The sequence below is a fragment of the Chrysemys picta genome, chromosome 1 (assembly GCF_011386835.1).
Source record: "Chrysemys picta bellii isolate R12L10 chromosome 1, ASM1138683v2, whole genome shotgun sequence".
Classification (NCBI taxonomy): domain Eukaryota; kingdom Metazoa; phylum Chordata; order Testudines; family Emydidae; genus Chrysemys; species Chrysemys picta.
In genome coordinates this window covers 202,896,493-202,911,441 of record NC_088791.1, presented here as the reverse complement: position 1 = coordinate 202,911,441, position 14,949 = coordinate 202,896,493, and the positions used below count along the sequence as shown (strand labels likewise).

Sequence of the window (14,949 nt, the reverse complement as noted above, 5' to 3'; positions counted from 1 at the left end):
ATGGTGGACACACACACACACACCTTTCCCCTCCCATTATGATATTTCACAGGGACAAAGTGTCCCTTTGCCTTCACCCTAAATTTCTCCCCAAGGTCGTTTCCAGTGTATTCACTTAACTGTCCTTTTTGTGAAATGCCACACTTCTCCTGAAGAGAAGAGACTTCACTCCCTCAACATCAGGAGTGCACTTACTTTTTACCTGTAAAGAAACAAGTCCATTAGAAAGTCTCCAAGACGGTTTGTTGAGATAACAGAGAGATCCTGTGGTCAGGATCCTCTTAAAGAATTGCTAAGTGTGTTTATGGCTGGATTATCAAATGCTACAGACTAGCTCGTATTCCACCTTCTGTCACTATAACGGCTCATTCCACAAGAGTGCAGGCTGGCACGGTAGCATCTCTGCAGGAGGTCCCAATGCACGACATGCAGAGCAGCCATCTAGAGCTCCATAGACTCATGTACTAGACATTATGCGCTAGTCTAAGGGCTTGTTTACACTTAAATTTTTATAGCACTTTAACCTGCTGGCTCAAGGGTGTGAAAAATCACCCCCCTGAGCGCAGCAAGTCTGAGCGCTTTAAAGCTTTAGTGTAAACAGGAGCTAATCCCCTCATGGAGGTGGATTACCAGGAGTGCTGGGAGAGCTCTCTCGCGACCACACTTGCACTTCAAAGCGCTGCCACGGGAGCGTTCCCACTCTGCCCCCAGCTGTGGCCCAAGCCCCAGCTCCGCTTGGGCCCTGGGCATCACACTCCCCAGCTTCCAACTGCAGTCCCGCTCCCTGCCCTGACTGCAGCTCTGGTCCTGGCTCTTGACTGCAGCGCCAGCCATGGCTTCCGACCACGATTTCTGGTGGGGGTGCGGACAGGTTCCCTTATGGGTAAGGCTTGGGGATTGATGGAAAAAGTTTGGGGACCACTGGTCTAGGTAATACTTAGTCCTGCCTTGAGTGCAGGGGACTGGACTAGAAGACCTCTGGAGGTCCCTTCCACTTCTATGATCAGCCATTTTCCATGTCTACTTTGATATTATTTTAGACATTTGTGCTTGGTTAAATGGTTTTCTCAAATCCTAGTTTTTCTAGTTCTATCATATATTCAGTAGCCTCGTGTTGGTGAATTCAATCTGTTGCTGTTGAAATAATTATCACAAGGAGAGCAAAGTAGGATGGACGACTAACTACTAACCATTCCAGATTTTCTTAAATAATTAACAAATTAGGCAAGAAATTCTGAGAAAGAAGTAAAGGATAAATTGAGGTTCCTAAAAATTACTATGAAAATCCCTCTTAATTATCTAGTGGGAATGTTCTGAGTTTACTAAATCTTTTTTTTTCTATTCACCATTGCTGCCAAGAAATTTTAAAACCTCATGACCTTGCCATATGTTTGAACTGCTGCTACAGTAGTGGGAGCAAAAGTTAATTAATATACTAATAGCATTTAGTAATTACAACAAGGAATTAAGGCAAATTCATGTTGACTTTTATGCTGCAGAAACAATAAAATATAAGTGCTAAACTTGATAGAATAAGCTAGTAGGACTGAAATTTTATTTCCAAGATTTGAACAGAGAATTGCAAATAGTGAAGAGAGAACCAAAATTTGAACTATGTAATTACTTTAGGTTTACTTGAAATTCTGTGTGTTCAGAACACAAGTGTAGAACTGATTGTTCAGTAAGTTTGTGGGTGTGCACTTTTCACTCTGACTTGTGGCTGTACAAATATTCAATTTACATGCAACAATGCATGCGCAAAATAGTCGTATGCTTGCACATTCCAACAGGCTTACAGAAAATCATTCTGTAATAGTTGCAGTACAAATGACTGCATGAAAAATAACCAGTTTTGTTGTACTTGATTTATGCCTGCAACAATGACTTTAGTTAGCATGTGCTCTCCATTTGTTTTGCAGAGCTTTTCGTGGTAAGCATATCACACTGGTGGTTCGTTTTCCAAACCAAGGTCGGCAGGTAGAAGACTTGGATATTTGGTCTCACACAAATGACACAATTGGTTCTGTACGGCGTTGTATTCTGAATCGTATTAAAGCCAACAGTGCACATACAAAAGTAGAATTGTTTATTGGTGGTGAGCTGGTAGATCCTGCAGATGATAGGAAGTTAATTGGACAATTAAATCTTAAAGATAAAACGGTGAGTGCTATTACTTTAGTCAATTAGTTAATATTACTCCACTTCTATAATTATTGGGGGGGAAATGAGAGCAGGAATATCATTATTAGAAATGTGAGAGTTAAGTAATATCCTTAATTGGACCAACTTCTGTTGTTAAGAGAGACAAGTTTTTGAGCTTCCACAGAACTCTTCTTCAGATCTAGGAAAAGTACTCAAGAATTAAGACTTATTACAATTATAATTATTCTTGTAAGCCATAATGTAATTATGGATTATTACAACAATCTATAACCCACTGTTTCCCCCAAAGCTCCCCAGCTTCTCGCACACCAATGACTGGAGAGGTATTAATGGGCCACTTCACCTTGAGTGGTCCCTTGAAATGTGTTGCTACTTATGCTAAACAATGTGTTCCACGTATTTTTAGCTGTGACAAGACCTGAAGAATAGCTCTGTGTAAGCTTGAAAGCTTGTCTCTCTCACCAACAGAAGACACAACACATATTGTCTCTCTAATACCCTGGGACAAACACTATTACTGCAATACTGCATACTTTATTTGAAATGATCCATTCTAACTTAGTGAAATATTGTATTAATAGCTCATTTAGTATAAGAAGCTCTAAAGTTGATAGTTTTCATATCTAATACTTATTAAAATATATTAATCTTCTACAAATTTATTTTTTAGCTAATTACAGCCAAGCTTACACAAATAAGTTCTAATATGCCTTCAAGCCCTGATAGTTCTTCTGACTCTTCAACTGGTTCTCCGGGCAACCATGGCAATCACTACAGTGATGGTCCAAACCCAGAAGTTGAAAGCTGTTTGCCTGGAGTGGTAAGTATATGTATTGGTCCAAAAATCTTATGAAGTTAAAAAATGACAGACAAATATTAGCACAAATTGTTTCAGTTGCTGAAATAGCATGACAAGTTTTTATTTTTGTTTTAGATCATGTCACTGCATCCTAGATACATCTCGTTTCTTTGGCAAGTTGCAGACTTAGGCAGCAGCCTAAATATGCCACCTCTTAGAGATGGAGCACGTGTCCTTATGAAACTTATGCCACCAGGTCAGAATATAATTTTAATCTCTTGAGGTTATGTCTCACCCGTTTTCTGGAAATGGAATCCTTCCTGAAGTCCTTCCTCCTCCTAATTTAGAGTGTGGTAGTCGTGAGAGTATATTCATTTATTTACTGTATTGCTATATCTTGTCCATAATATAAAGTTAAATATTTTAAAAAGCGTTTTTTAGATGTCAATGCCTGTTTATCTTTGAAAATGGGGAAAAGTGTTAAAATTGAAACTATTTTGCAACACTTACTACTGTATAGGAGGAGTTTAAGTGCTGTCGGTAATAAATATAACACTGTACCTCTGAAGACTCTGAATTTGTATGTCAGTTACAATTCCTGCATCTTTTCTTATCTGATGTCCTTTGAAGTTTCTCAAGTTGATGGGTATTAATTATTAATTGTAGATTTCAGTGACGTGTTTTTAGGTAACTATGGCAGTAATGTTTAGAGGTTGTGTTTTTATTGCAGATAACACTACAGTAGAGAAACTAAGAGCTATTTGCTTAGATCATGCAAAACTTGGTGAAAGCAGCCTTAGTCCATCCCTTGACTCTCTTTTCTTTGGCCCTTCTGCCTCACAAGTGCTATATCTAACAGAGGTTTGTAATGTTTTTCTTTAAAAATAAATTAAAAATAAAAACCCAAACTTTTATAATTTAAAATTCTTTTTGGCATTAAGGTTACATTTTCTATGGTGGAGTTGAAGAACAGGATCAAATTCTGGTGTAAAACTAAAAAGATTCAAAATGTCTGTCAAAGCAGTAAAGTGTGGGAGGTGTGCATGGGGGAAAATATCATGTATAAAATGTACTTCTGTGTGCTTACACTTTTTCTAAACAAACACACACAAAAAAAGTATTGTATCGTGTGTGTTTGCTAACGTGTTTTATTTCCTTCTTGCAGGTAGTCTATGCCTTGTTAATGCCTGCCAGTGCACCTCTGGGAGAAGATGCCAGTGACTTCCAATATAACTTCTTAAAAAGTGGAGGTTTGCCTCTTGTATTGAGCATGTTGACTAGAAATAATTTCCTGCCAAATGCAGATATGGAAACTCGAAGGGGAGCCTACCTTAATGCTCTAAAAATAGCCAAATTGTTGCTAACGGCAATTGGCTTTGGCCATGTTCGAGCTGTGGCAGAAGCTTGTCAGCCAGTTGTAGAGGGCACAAGTCCAATCTCACCGGTAAAGTACTTTGACTTTTTTTAACTCCCCCCTCCCCCCCAAAAAAAGTCTTTTATAGAAATACTAATATGCAGTAATTTACATTCAGATCTACAAAGCTGCCTTCCTATAACACCACTTTTACTTATTTTTCTGTCTTGGATGTATTTTTCAACTGTATGATTCATAAGGAACTCATAATACTCATTTTTAAATATCTGTGATAGTAAAAGGTTGTGCCTCACCAATTCCTAGCACCTCCATTGTTGCAAGTTCAGTTCCTTTCTGACTCTGGAAAGTAACAGAATTCTTGCAAGAACAGCACTTCCAATACTGTTCCAGCTTGTCTCAGTAGGTATTTGCTGCTGTGATCCTTCATTTATGTGTATTTGAGTTCAAATGACTCTCCGCATGAATTCCACTCTTGGTGCATATGCATCCTTTGCATGCAAGATCAGATTCTTCTGGCAAGATGTGCCCGATGGGGCTGTGCCTGCACCCTGATGTCCTTCATGCACCTAGGGTAACCAGATAGGAACTGTGAAAAAACAGGACGGGGGTGGGGGGGCAATAGGCGCCTATATAAGAAAAAGTCCCCAAAAACAGGACTCTCTTTAAAAACGGGACATCTGGGCACCCTACCCGAGGTCATAAAGGGCACGGTGGGCTTATCACCCCTCAGTTCCTTCTTACCACCCTGACATCAGGATTGAACCCCAGTCTCTGCTTACACTGCACATTTTGATGTCTTGTTAAGCTGGTTAATAGTAGTTAATATAACTAAAATATATATATATGGGGATATGTCTAGAACAAGGATCCTTGTCTCTATGGCTGGGATTATATGATTGCGTTGCCTGCAGTAGCAGGAGATAAGGCTCAGTGATCCTGGAGGTCCGTTCCAGTCCTCCCGTTAGGTTGGTGGAGGCACCCACTTCACGTGTGAAGTACTTTTTGCTGCTTCACTGCCTACTAAGACATTGGTGATGCGCTGCATGATGAGGAGCTCATCTTTGTCACTTTCAAACCCAAGGGCATTGGGTCACCTCAGGAAGCTCAACTTCACATTATGTCTTGAAGCTCAGAGCCATACATCTTCATGCACAGCGTTTCTACTCTTGTTATCCAAGTGATAATGGACAACACCACAACCATGCATTATGTCAAGATAGGGAGGAGCATAATCACCTCTGTTCTGCAAAAAAGCGATTTGTGTCTGGGGTGGAGCATTTGTCATCAAATCATACCATCTTCCAGTGGTTCTGCATCTTCCAGGCTTGCAAAATGCCCTGGCAAATTGAGACAGCAGATAATTCTCAGACACGAGTGGACTGTAAGGGTATGTCTACACAGCATTTTGGACTGAGCAGGAGAGAGTCTCCCAGCCCAAGTCAACAGACTTGAGTCAGTGGGGGTGACACTGATGCTCTAAAATTAGCTGTATAAACAGTGCTTTGAAGTTACAGTTTGGACTGAAGCTTGGGCTTTGAGACCTAGGTTCATACTCTGAGCCTGGTAGCCACAGCTTAGCCCAGACAATTCTGGTACTTAGGTTCACCAGATCCATCAACTCATCCTTCAGTCACGCTACCTGTTCTACCTGATATGGTTTTGCAAACAGAGGTCATATCTTATTCGGAGCTAGCATCATTACATCTGAATTTGTCACTGGTGTCACCACTGCTGGAATGCTGTATCTGGTTCTGGTGTCCACAGTTCAAGAAGGATGTTAATTGGGAGAGTGTTCAGAAAAGATCAATGAGAATGGAGAACAAATACACCTCTACCCCTATATAACGCGACCCGATGTAACACGAATTCAGATATAACGCAGTAAAGCAGCGCTCCCGGGGAGGCAGATCAAAGCAAGTTCGGTATAACACGGTTTCACCTATAACGCTGTAAGATTTTTTTTTGGCTCCCGAGGACAGCGTTATATTGGGGTAGAGGTGTATTTGATGATGCGTTTTTCAGTCTAGCAGACAAAGGTATAACAGGATCCACTGGCTGGAAGTTGAAACTAAACAAATTTAGACTGGAAATAAGGTGCCAATTTTTAACAATGAGAGTTATTAACCATTGGATCAACTTACTAAGGGTTGTGGTGGATTCTCTACCACTGACAATTTTTGAATCCAGATTAGATGTTTTTCTAAAATAAATATATGCTGTAGTTCAAACAGGAAGTATTCTGGGGCAGTTTTATGTCCTGTGTTATACAGGAGTTCAGGCTAGAAGAATACAGTGATTCCTTTTGACCTTATCTATGAATGCAGGAGCATAATGTTTTAAGACAGAGTTACTCTCAGGATTCCTTCCAAATTCCTATTTTTAAGAATTTTGTGTGAACCAGTTTATTCATATCCCAGTTTTTCTCCAAGCCTCACTCCCCCACAGGGGAAGCTAAACGTCACACAGTTGATGTAGTTAGGGCCCTGTTTTCTTACATTTATAGGACAAAACCTTTCAGGAACATACCTAAACTTTATGGCCTTTGCAGAGAGATGTGTGTCAGGCAGTATCCTCTCTGAACTTATCTTAGTCTTCAACTGTATAAGGACGTGTTATTAGGTTAGATCTATCTAGTTGTAGTAGAGCTCAGGCAGCCTTTGCTGCTTGTTTGAAGAATTTTCCTATTTCTGAAATCTGTAGGGCAGCTATGTGGAGCTTGATAAACACCTTTACAAGACACGTTCTTTGACAGTGGCTTCCTGATAGATGCCTGCTTTGGTGTGATTGTCATTGTTTAAGTAGGACTCTTATTCCAATCTCCAAGCAAATTTATATCTGCTTGTTGTGCACTGCAACGGGGTAGACTAGGTCCAGAGGTCCCCTGCTGGAAGCCACGCGGCTGTGCCTACCCCTGCCCCAGAAAAGAGCAGAGGAGAAGTTCTCTAGGCAGAGAAGCAACCAGGAGGGCTGCTGGAGCAGACAATGAGGGACCAGAAGGGCCCTATAAAAGGGGAGCAGCAGAGGCAGAACAGTCAGTTGCTGCCTGGATCTCGAAGAGGGAAGACTGGGTTCCTGGCTGGCTGGAAGAGCAGCAGGACCTTGGATGACAGGTCAGTGCAGGCAGGCTGATCCCAAGGGACTGAGCCCAGAACTTAGTCAGACCAGGCAACGGTACTGTGGTGGGCCCTCCTAATTGGGTTGAAGATGAGCCCAGGCAAGGGCTGCCAAAAGGACACCAACTGAAGGTACTAAGATGGGTCTGTGTTGGTCTGTTAAAGAAGGCAGTGTCTCTCGGGGGGAATCCTTGGTGCTACGGCCCCATACCAGGACCGTGAGAAAGAACTAGAGACTGTATTCCTCAGAAGAGGGGGACAGTGTGTGAGACTCGGCAGGAGGGCTGAGTTGCTGAAGACTTGTCGAATAACCATCAGCCGGGGGACGCTTGCAAGAGGTGGGGTGCCACCTGTTGTAAGAACTGAAAGAAAAGCAGGCTCACCTCTGACCAGTAAGGGAGTCCCTGTGAGAGGTGGGTGCTGCCCCGTGGAAAAAACCTGAGTGATTGCAGGCACATATCAGCCAGAGACGAGCGCTCATGAGAGGCGGATGCTGATGCTGTTACTTTACCGACACTTACATGCACCAACAGTGTAATCCAAATGGACAATTACTTTAAGAAAGAATGTTTACAGTAACTGTTCTTCAAAATGCATTGTCCACATGGATTCTATGACCCATCCTCCTTCCCTGCTTCTATGTAGCCTTACTCCTCTGGGATTTAGTGTTGGTAAAGGAACAGAGAGGTGGTTGGCCCACTCTTCCCTTTATGATGTTAGGTGTAGGTGCTGCCCCAACAGATGCTGCTGGCGAGAAAAATCTGATCTCCCATTCCTGGGGCGCATGCACACCAAAAGTGAAATCCATGTGGTTTCAAAGAACCACAATTATTGTAAGGTAAGTAATCGTTCTTTCCCCTTAGTCTTTGAAGTTCTTTTTAAAGTAAATCATGTGTTTTTCATGCATTCACTGGGGATACTTTAAGTAACGTATTGGAAACATGGGGGGGTTTTTGTTTTTGTTTTTTTGGGCTTGGGCGATATCTTTATCAGGCTCTTCACTTTTGGCGTTTAACACTGGGGCGTGAGGGGACTTCAGTCCTTTGGCACTGTGCCATTTGTCTTTGGGTCTCTGGCACTCTGTACTGCTTTAGTGCAGAGCACCCTACACATTTTGAAGCTTCAGCTTGCCAACACACAGTATCAGTAGTGTTTCAAGGCTCTGTCTCTTGATATGGAACAGTTCTTTTGAGGAATTTTTTAATGTTTCTCTTTGCTTGACTCTGCCAGCTATTCTTTGTGGGAGTTTGAGGGGAGTCTTCCCTATACTTGTCTGGGACAAACAACTCATTAGTTTTAAATGTATGAAGTATGATCATACTATATCTGACAGATAACCATAATCTGTGCCTGGGAGAAGAGAGGCTCTCTGTGCTAAAATGGCATTCAGATTAAGAAAGAAGTACCTGAACTCTTTTCTGGCCGCCATTAGAGGCTGTAAGTGTTTCAGATCTTTCAACCTCAACGTATAAAACATCAGCGTCCCCACATCGGGCACTGAGTTTGTGTGGTACTGTTTGCTTAGGTACAGGTCTGGAGATGGATAGCTGTAACAGCACCACTTCCTTACTTACTCTGAAGCTGCTTCCTCTTGATCCTTCTGAGGGCGTATCATTGTGTCATCTTGGTTCGATGATACTTCACTTAACAAAGAGTCATCGTACCCTTCAGAACACTGTGTTCTTCGAGGAGTGTCCCTGTGGGTGCTCCATTTAAGGTGTCCTGGTTCCCTGCGCTGTAATAGGAGATTTGTGGTAGCAGTGCCTGGTTGTGTAGTGCATGCGCTGTCACTGTCTCTCACCGCTCCACGCAGTTACACAGCACTGCGTGACCAACTGCCCCTCAGTTCCTTCTCTGCCGCATTTGGCTTCAGTTGGAATGATCAGCATCGCCCTCTCTTAGCTTTGTAAAGGCTAATCTTATCTATAGTTTATAGTTGGTAGTATAAGCAGTAGTTAGGTACTTCCCCTTTATAGTTTTTATTTTACTTCAGACAAATATTTCCCTTTATTTACCTTTATTCTCCTCAGTAGGCTCCTGAGAAGTTAGACTCCTGTAGGTTTATTTTCCTCCTTTTGTTTTGTTTGTTTTTTGTTTTGTGGCAAACTTTCTCCTGCATGCCCATATCATCGGACTTCAAACGCTGTCTAACTTGCCAACTGTCAATTCCGGTCTCTGACGGACATGCACAGTGTGTCCACTGTCTCGGCAAAACTCACATTGCTCAAAAGTCTCCACATTGCTAGAACCTCACAGCCAGAGCAAGAAAAGCTAGGTATCTCCAACTTAAACTCCTTATGATGGAGAAATCCCTCAGACCGACTTCAGACCCTAAGTCCAGGACACCTCCAGGCCAATGGTCACCATCCGCAGCCTCTGACAGAGGTCCTGCCCCTGCAGAGCCTATGAAAGAGCCCTTACTGAAGATGGCTACCGAAAAGTGGTGCCAGACTTTTCCGCACCGTGAATCACCCAAGAAAAAGTGATCCTCGACCACAAAATGTACCTCAGTACCGACAGCACTGAGCATGTCGGACCATGAGGCACCAGGATCTTCTGGTACCGAGAGTTCCCAGAAAGTGAAAGACCATATGCGGGCTCGCTCGAATGGAGGCTTACAAAGCAAAGTGAAACCCTTCACCTCGGTACCCATTGAGCTGAAAAGGAACCTCTGCACCAAGCGGTGCAATGGTGCCACCTGCAGTACCTATGCCGCACAGCTCAAAACCCTCAGCACTGGTGGCTACAACTCTTACTCCCGTGCCGCCAGCGATGCTGACCTCTGTACCGAAGCTGACGGTTCCGCAACTATTCCTGAGACATGCAGACCTGCTAGTCTCCTCAACACCAGACTCTTAGCTGATCAGAAACACCACATTGGAAGGGATCCAAGGATCAGTCCGTGCCACTTATAGTGTGTAGTAGTCAATATCTTCATGTTCCAGGACATGATCCAGGATGCTGTAAATGTAGTGGAAAGGATTTGCCAGAGCCAGCAGGGACCATAAAATAGAGGGAGTCTCATGACCACAGCAGTTTCCTTGTACCATACAAGAACTTAGTGGTCACAAGGCAGTCTCCAGTGCAGTTTTCTCTGTCTCTTTCTACAGGAGTTTGCAAAACTCTGTGTCACACTGTGTTTTCTCCATGTATTTTACAAATCATTGTTAGATTTAGTATCAAGAGAAGAATCCAGGTTTTCTGTGTTACTTTTCCTACCTCCATATGAGGGGTGCCCAGACTTATCTTTTATAATTTTGTGTTTGGGATGCCCACCTTTTTGAATACTTTTGCCTTAATTTTCACTATTGATGTAATTGGGTTTCTTCTGGAGAGTTCTCTGTCTAGATAAAACTTCCTCTCCTCTCCCCTCCCCCCAAATTTTCTTATTCATGTTTACGTATGTTATTGTTCACTATAGACACTGCTTCTAGGTGCTGCTGTTTTTATAACATTTTTCTTTTAGAAATACCACTCAAGTTTTCCAACCTTAGCAGAAATCTAGAAGAGAAAATTATGTGCTTGTAATGCTTGTTCCTTGATTATGTCTGAATAGATTCTCACTTTTGCACCAACCACACCTCAAAGGTTGAGAAGCTACATCTGTTTGTTTTTTTACCATTCTGTGGAATGTTTATTTTTGTTTTTTGACTGTTAAATTCTTATGCAGAAACAAACTTACTTTGGGGCATTGGAGAGTGTACACCACATCCTGTCAACTGGAATGTGTTTGTGAAGAACGTCTACTAAAACCTAAGAGGATCAAAAACTTCTGAGGAAGTTTTTCCTAAGTCACATGTTAAAAGCATGGACCCAGGAATTGGAAAACAGTAAAGGGAATTCAGAGAACTACTAAAGACAATTCTCTTGTACTTCTGACTCAAGTTTTACATCAATTTTAATAATGTCCAAACAGTGAATTTATATTTTTAAAAGAAAATTAATTAAGGTGTACTTTTCTGGGCACTTTCTGGGGAGCAACATCTAGCTTGAAGAATGACACCATTAAGGGCACCAGCTATTTACAGTCCATTGACATCCCATAAACCTGTTCCTTTCCTGTCTCAAAAGATTGGGGTTGGATGTCCCCCTAACTGTCTGTTTAAAATTTTATTCAAATGTCAAAAAAAAAAAAAAGAATTAAAAGTAGTTTCAGGTATTCTATACCTACTTATGATTCTCCCTACCAGTATGTTTATAGTTTTACAGTTATATTTTCCCATTTTTGTAATGTTTTTTAAGAAGCTATTTAGACTTTATCCAAAACTTGTGTGTGGAATACCAATTTTAATAGCAAAATATCAAATACATGAATGTGTGTATATTGAAATGTTGGTTAGTATTTGAAATAACAAGAGTGGGTTTTTTTGCATGTATATTGTATTTAAATACAATATAAGTTTCTTCGTCCACTTGTCTCCTCTCCCCACACCTACCAGATAATTTCTAGTTTCATACTTTAGGGTTTTCTGTACTTTTTTTTTTCATGTAAATAATGAAAATAACTTATTCCAGATAAACCAGGCTACCCATGACCAGGCAGTGGTGCTGCAAGCTGCCCTACAGAACATTCCCAATCCAACTTCAGAGTGCATGCTACGAAATGTAGCAATACGTCTTGCCCAGCAAATATCTGATGAGGTTAGTATATTCTTTCCTGTAAAACCTAAGAATTTCCTTTTATTTCATCATATTTCTTAGATTTCCTTTCATAGAGGAAAATGATAGGTTTCCTTAAATTCAAAATACATTTAGGATATTTTGCATACTTTTTATTTTTTTAACACTTAAAAGCATTAAATGAATTATTACTTTACAAAATTATTTACATGTTTTTCATGTGTTTACTTGGGAAAACCAATATGTATAATGGAGTTCAAAGAATATTAGCTAAGTGAATTATGTAAGGTTCTGCACATCTATATTAATGGGTTCTGATACTGAGAGACCAGAACTCAGTTGGTATGGTGTTATTGCAGATTTTAGAAGTAAACTTAGCATCATTTTTCTTGAGGTAATCGATATATTTGAAGAATAACCAGAGATTTTTAACAAGAAAATATTGTTACTAATATTGTAGTCTTTTTTTTACTCTTATGTTTGTCTTTGGTAATATGCTTTTTTTAGAGAGTAACAGGAAAAATGGAGAGAGAGAGAGGTTAAATATTTTATTAAAGGTGACCTGAAATGCCTTTTAATACAAAGAATTCAAGTGTTGAGGTCTCAAATTATTAACAGAAATAAATATATACACCTCTACCCCGATATAACACGACCTGATATAACATGAATTTGGATATAATGCGGTGAAGCAGTGCTCTGGGTGGGGGTGGGGCTGCGCACTCCAGCGGATCAAAGTAAGTTTGATATAATGCGGTTTCACCTATAACACTGTAAGATTTTTTGGCTCCCGAGCACAGCGTTATATCAGGGTAGAGGTGTGTGTATGTATGTGTGTGTGTGTTTTAACTACACATAATGGACAATTGGATCGCCTGGGTGGAGGAAAAATGAACAGCTTTGCTCACAAATGGATCATCCATCTAAATGGCGTGACTTACCCTTATTCATTTCATGCAATGTTGGGTGAGATAATACCTTAAAAAGAGCACTATGTAAGCTGGAAAGCTTGTCTCTGTCACCAACAGAAGATGGGCTAAGTTATTAGATTTGGAATTTTTAGTAATCCATTTAATACATTGTGGCCTCTCAAGGGTGGCCCAAGGAAAAACTAACTTCCTTTCAAGATGATTGGTGCTGCATCAGCTTCCAAAGTCAAAGCAATGCTGACTTGGGCCTGGTCCCCACTAAGTCCCCAAATCGGACTAAGGTACGCAAATTCAGCTACGTTAATAACGTAGCTGAATTCGAAGTACCTTAGTCCGAACTTACCGCGGTCCAGACGTGGCAGGAAGTCTCCCCCCGTCGATGCCGCGTACGCCTCTCGGCGAGCTGGAGTACCGGCGCCGACTGTGAGCACTTCCAGACGCGATAAATCGATCCCAGAACATCGATGGTGTGCCGCCGGACTAGCCGGTAAGTGAAGACTAGGCCTTGGACTTCAGGACCTGTATAGGAAATAATCTCTTCATACCACCTCAGAACATTGCTGAGATATCCAAAAGTGTAGAGACCCTCCATGACCATTTTAACCATATGAAATGTACAGCGTCTGCCACAAGCAAAAAAAGACACAGGCTTGAGAAAAAAGGTTGATGGAACTGGACACCAAAACAGGATCCCTAGTTTTCATCATTGCTACCATTGGAGCTGCATCAGTCGTGAATTTTGTATATGAAGTTGCCAGTGTAGAGACACTGCTTTAGTCATAGCTTTTTCCGTAGAAGAAATAGGTCATGGAGGGAGGGAGGGCAGGATGTGAATTGTGATTTTTACATGCTCTGTGTGAATGAAATTTAAAAAAAAAATATTAAAAGAACACTAGCAAGGCAGATCAAAGGAACGAGACTCAGATTACACAGCATCAGTACTAAAATATCATCTATATATTTGCAAAAATGAAGAAAACTGCTGAAGAGCTAAATCTGAAGTATAATTTGGTTTTTCTTGTATATTTTGATGGCCAATGATTAGTTTTTCTTCAGATTTTTTTGTTTTGTTGTTTTTATTTAATTTTGAGAAATTTGATGCAGCCTGTGAGAGAAGAATACAGTAAGAGTTGAAGGGCATTGAAAAATCTACATATTTTTTTAATGATCATACTTAAAGTTTTTAAAGTAACTTTTCTCCAGACTAAACAAGCCTATTTTTGTTTTCTTAATGTGTGAAAGTTCTCATTGCAATGCTTCTGATGCAAGGTGAATCTTTTGGTGGAGAGATTGGTGAAGAGCTTACTTTCTGTTCCAGCTATTCCCATTTCCATAGCTGTAGTGTAGGTTCATCTAAGATTAAAAGCTCATGATGGAACCAATTTATTTATTAAGCTTTTTATGTTCTCAGTGTTTAATAAATCTGAGTATTGGAAGATTTACGTTGACAGAAAAAAAGGTGACTAGATATCTGCCTCCTCAAAGGATTTTGGAAGTTTTCCCCTGTCAGAGGGACGTATGCTTCCTGAACAATGTTACCTTGAATATGAACTCCTGAAATTTTAATGAAAGCTTGTTGCAAACTGGGAGAAGTTACGATTGTGGTATTTACTTTTTTTGTAATGTTTTAGATGTTTGTACTACTAAATATTTGATATATATGAATCAATATACACCTCTACCCCGATATAACGCAACCTGATATAACACGAAATCGGATATAACATGGTAAAGCAGCGCTCCGGGGGGGGGCGGGGCTGTGCACTCCGGTGGATCAAAGCAAGTTCGATATAACGCGGTTTCATCTATAATGCGGTAAGATTTTTTGGCTCCCGAGGACAGCGTTATATCGAGGTAGAGGTGTAGTTCTTTATTTAAAACAGTTACTAAAAGTAAAGCCACAGAAAACTTATAGCTTATCTTTACAAAATATGCATTTATAGGAATTAA

At 40.7% G+C, this 14,949-nt stretch overlaps 1 protein-coding gene across 7 annotated transcripts in view; it reads left to right on the top strand.

The window, feature by feature from the left end:
* Nucleotides 1–14,949, top strand: part of USP9X (ubiquitin specific peptidase 9 X-linked) — a 214,754-nt gene that overhangs the window by 117,902 nt on the left and 81,903 nt on the right. For all 7 annotated transcript variants that reach the window (XM_065578842.1, XM_065578850.1, XM_005301756.5 and 4 more), the window contains exons 19-24: nt 1,920–2,160; nt 2,834–2,983; nt 3,098–3,218; nt 3,693–3,823; nt 4,128–4,406; nt 11,966–12,091. In XM_065578842.1, the coding sequence (XP_065434914.1) occupies nt 1,920–2,160; nt 2,834–2,983; nt 3,098–3,218; nt 3,693–3,823; nt 4,128–4,406; nt 11,966–12,091 (1,048 nt within the window). The remainder of the gene's footprint in view (nt 1–1,919; nt 2,161–2,833; nt 2,984–3,097; nt 3,219–3,692; nt 3,824–4,127; nt 4,407–11,965; nt 12,092–14,949) is intronic.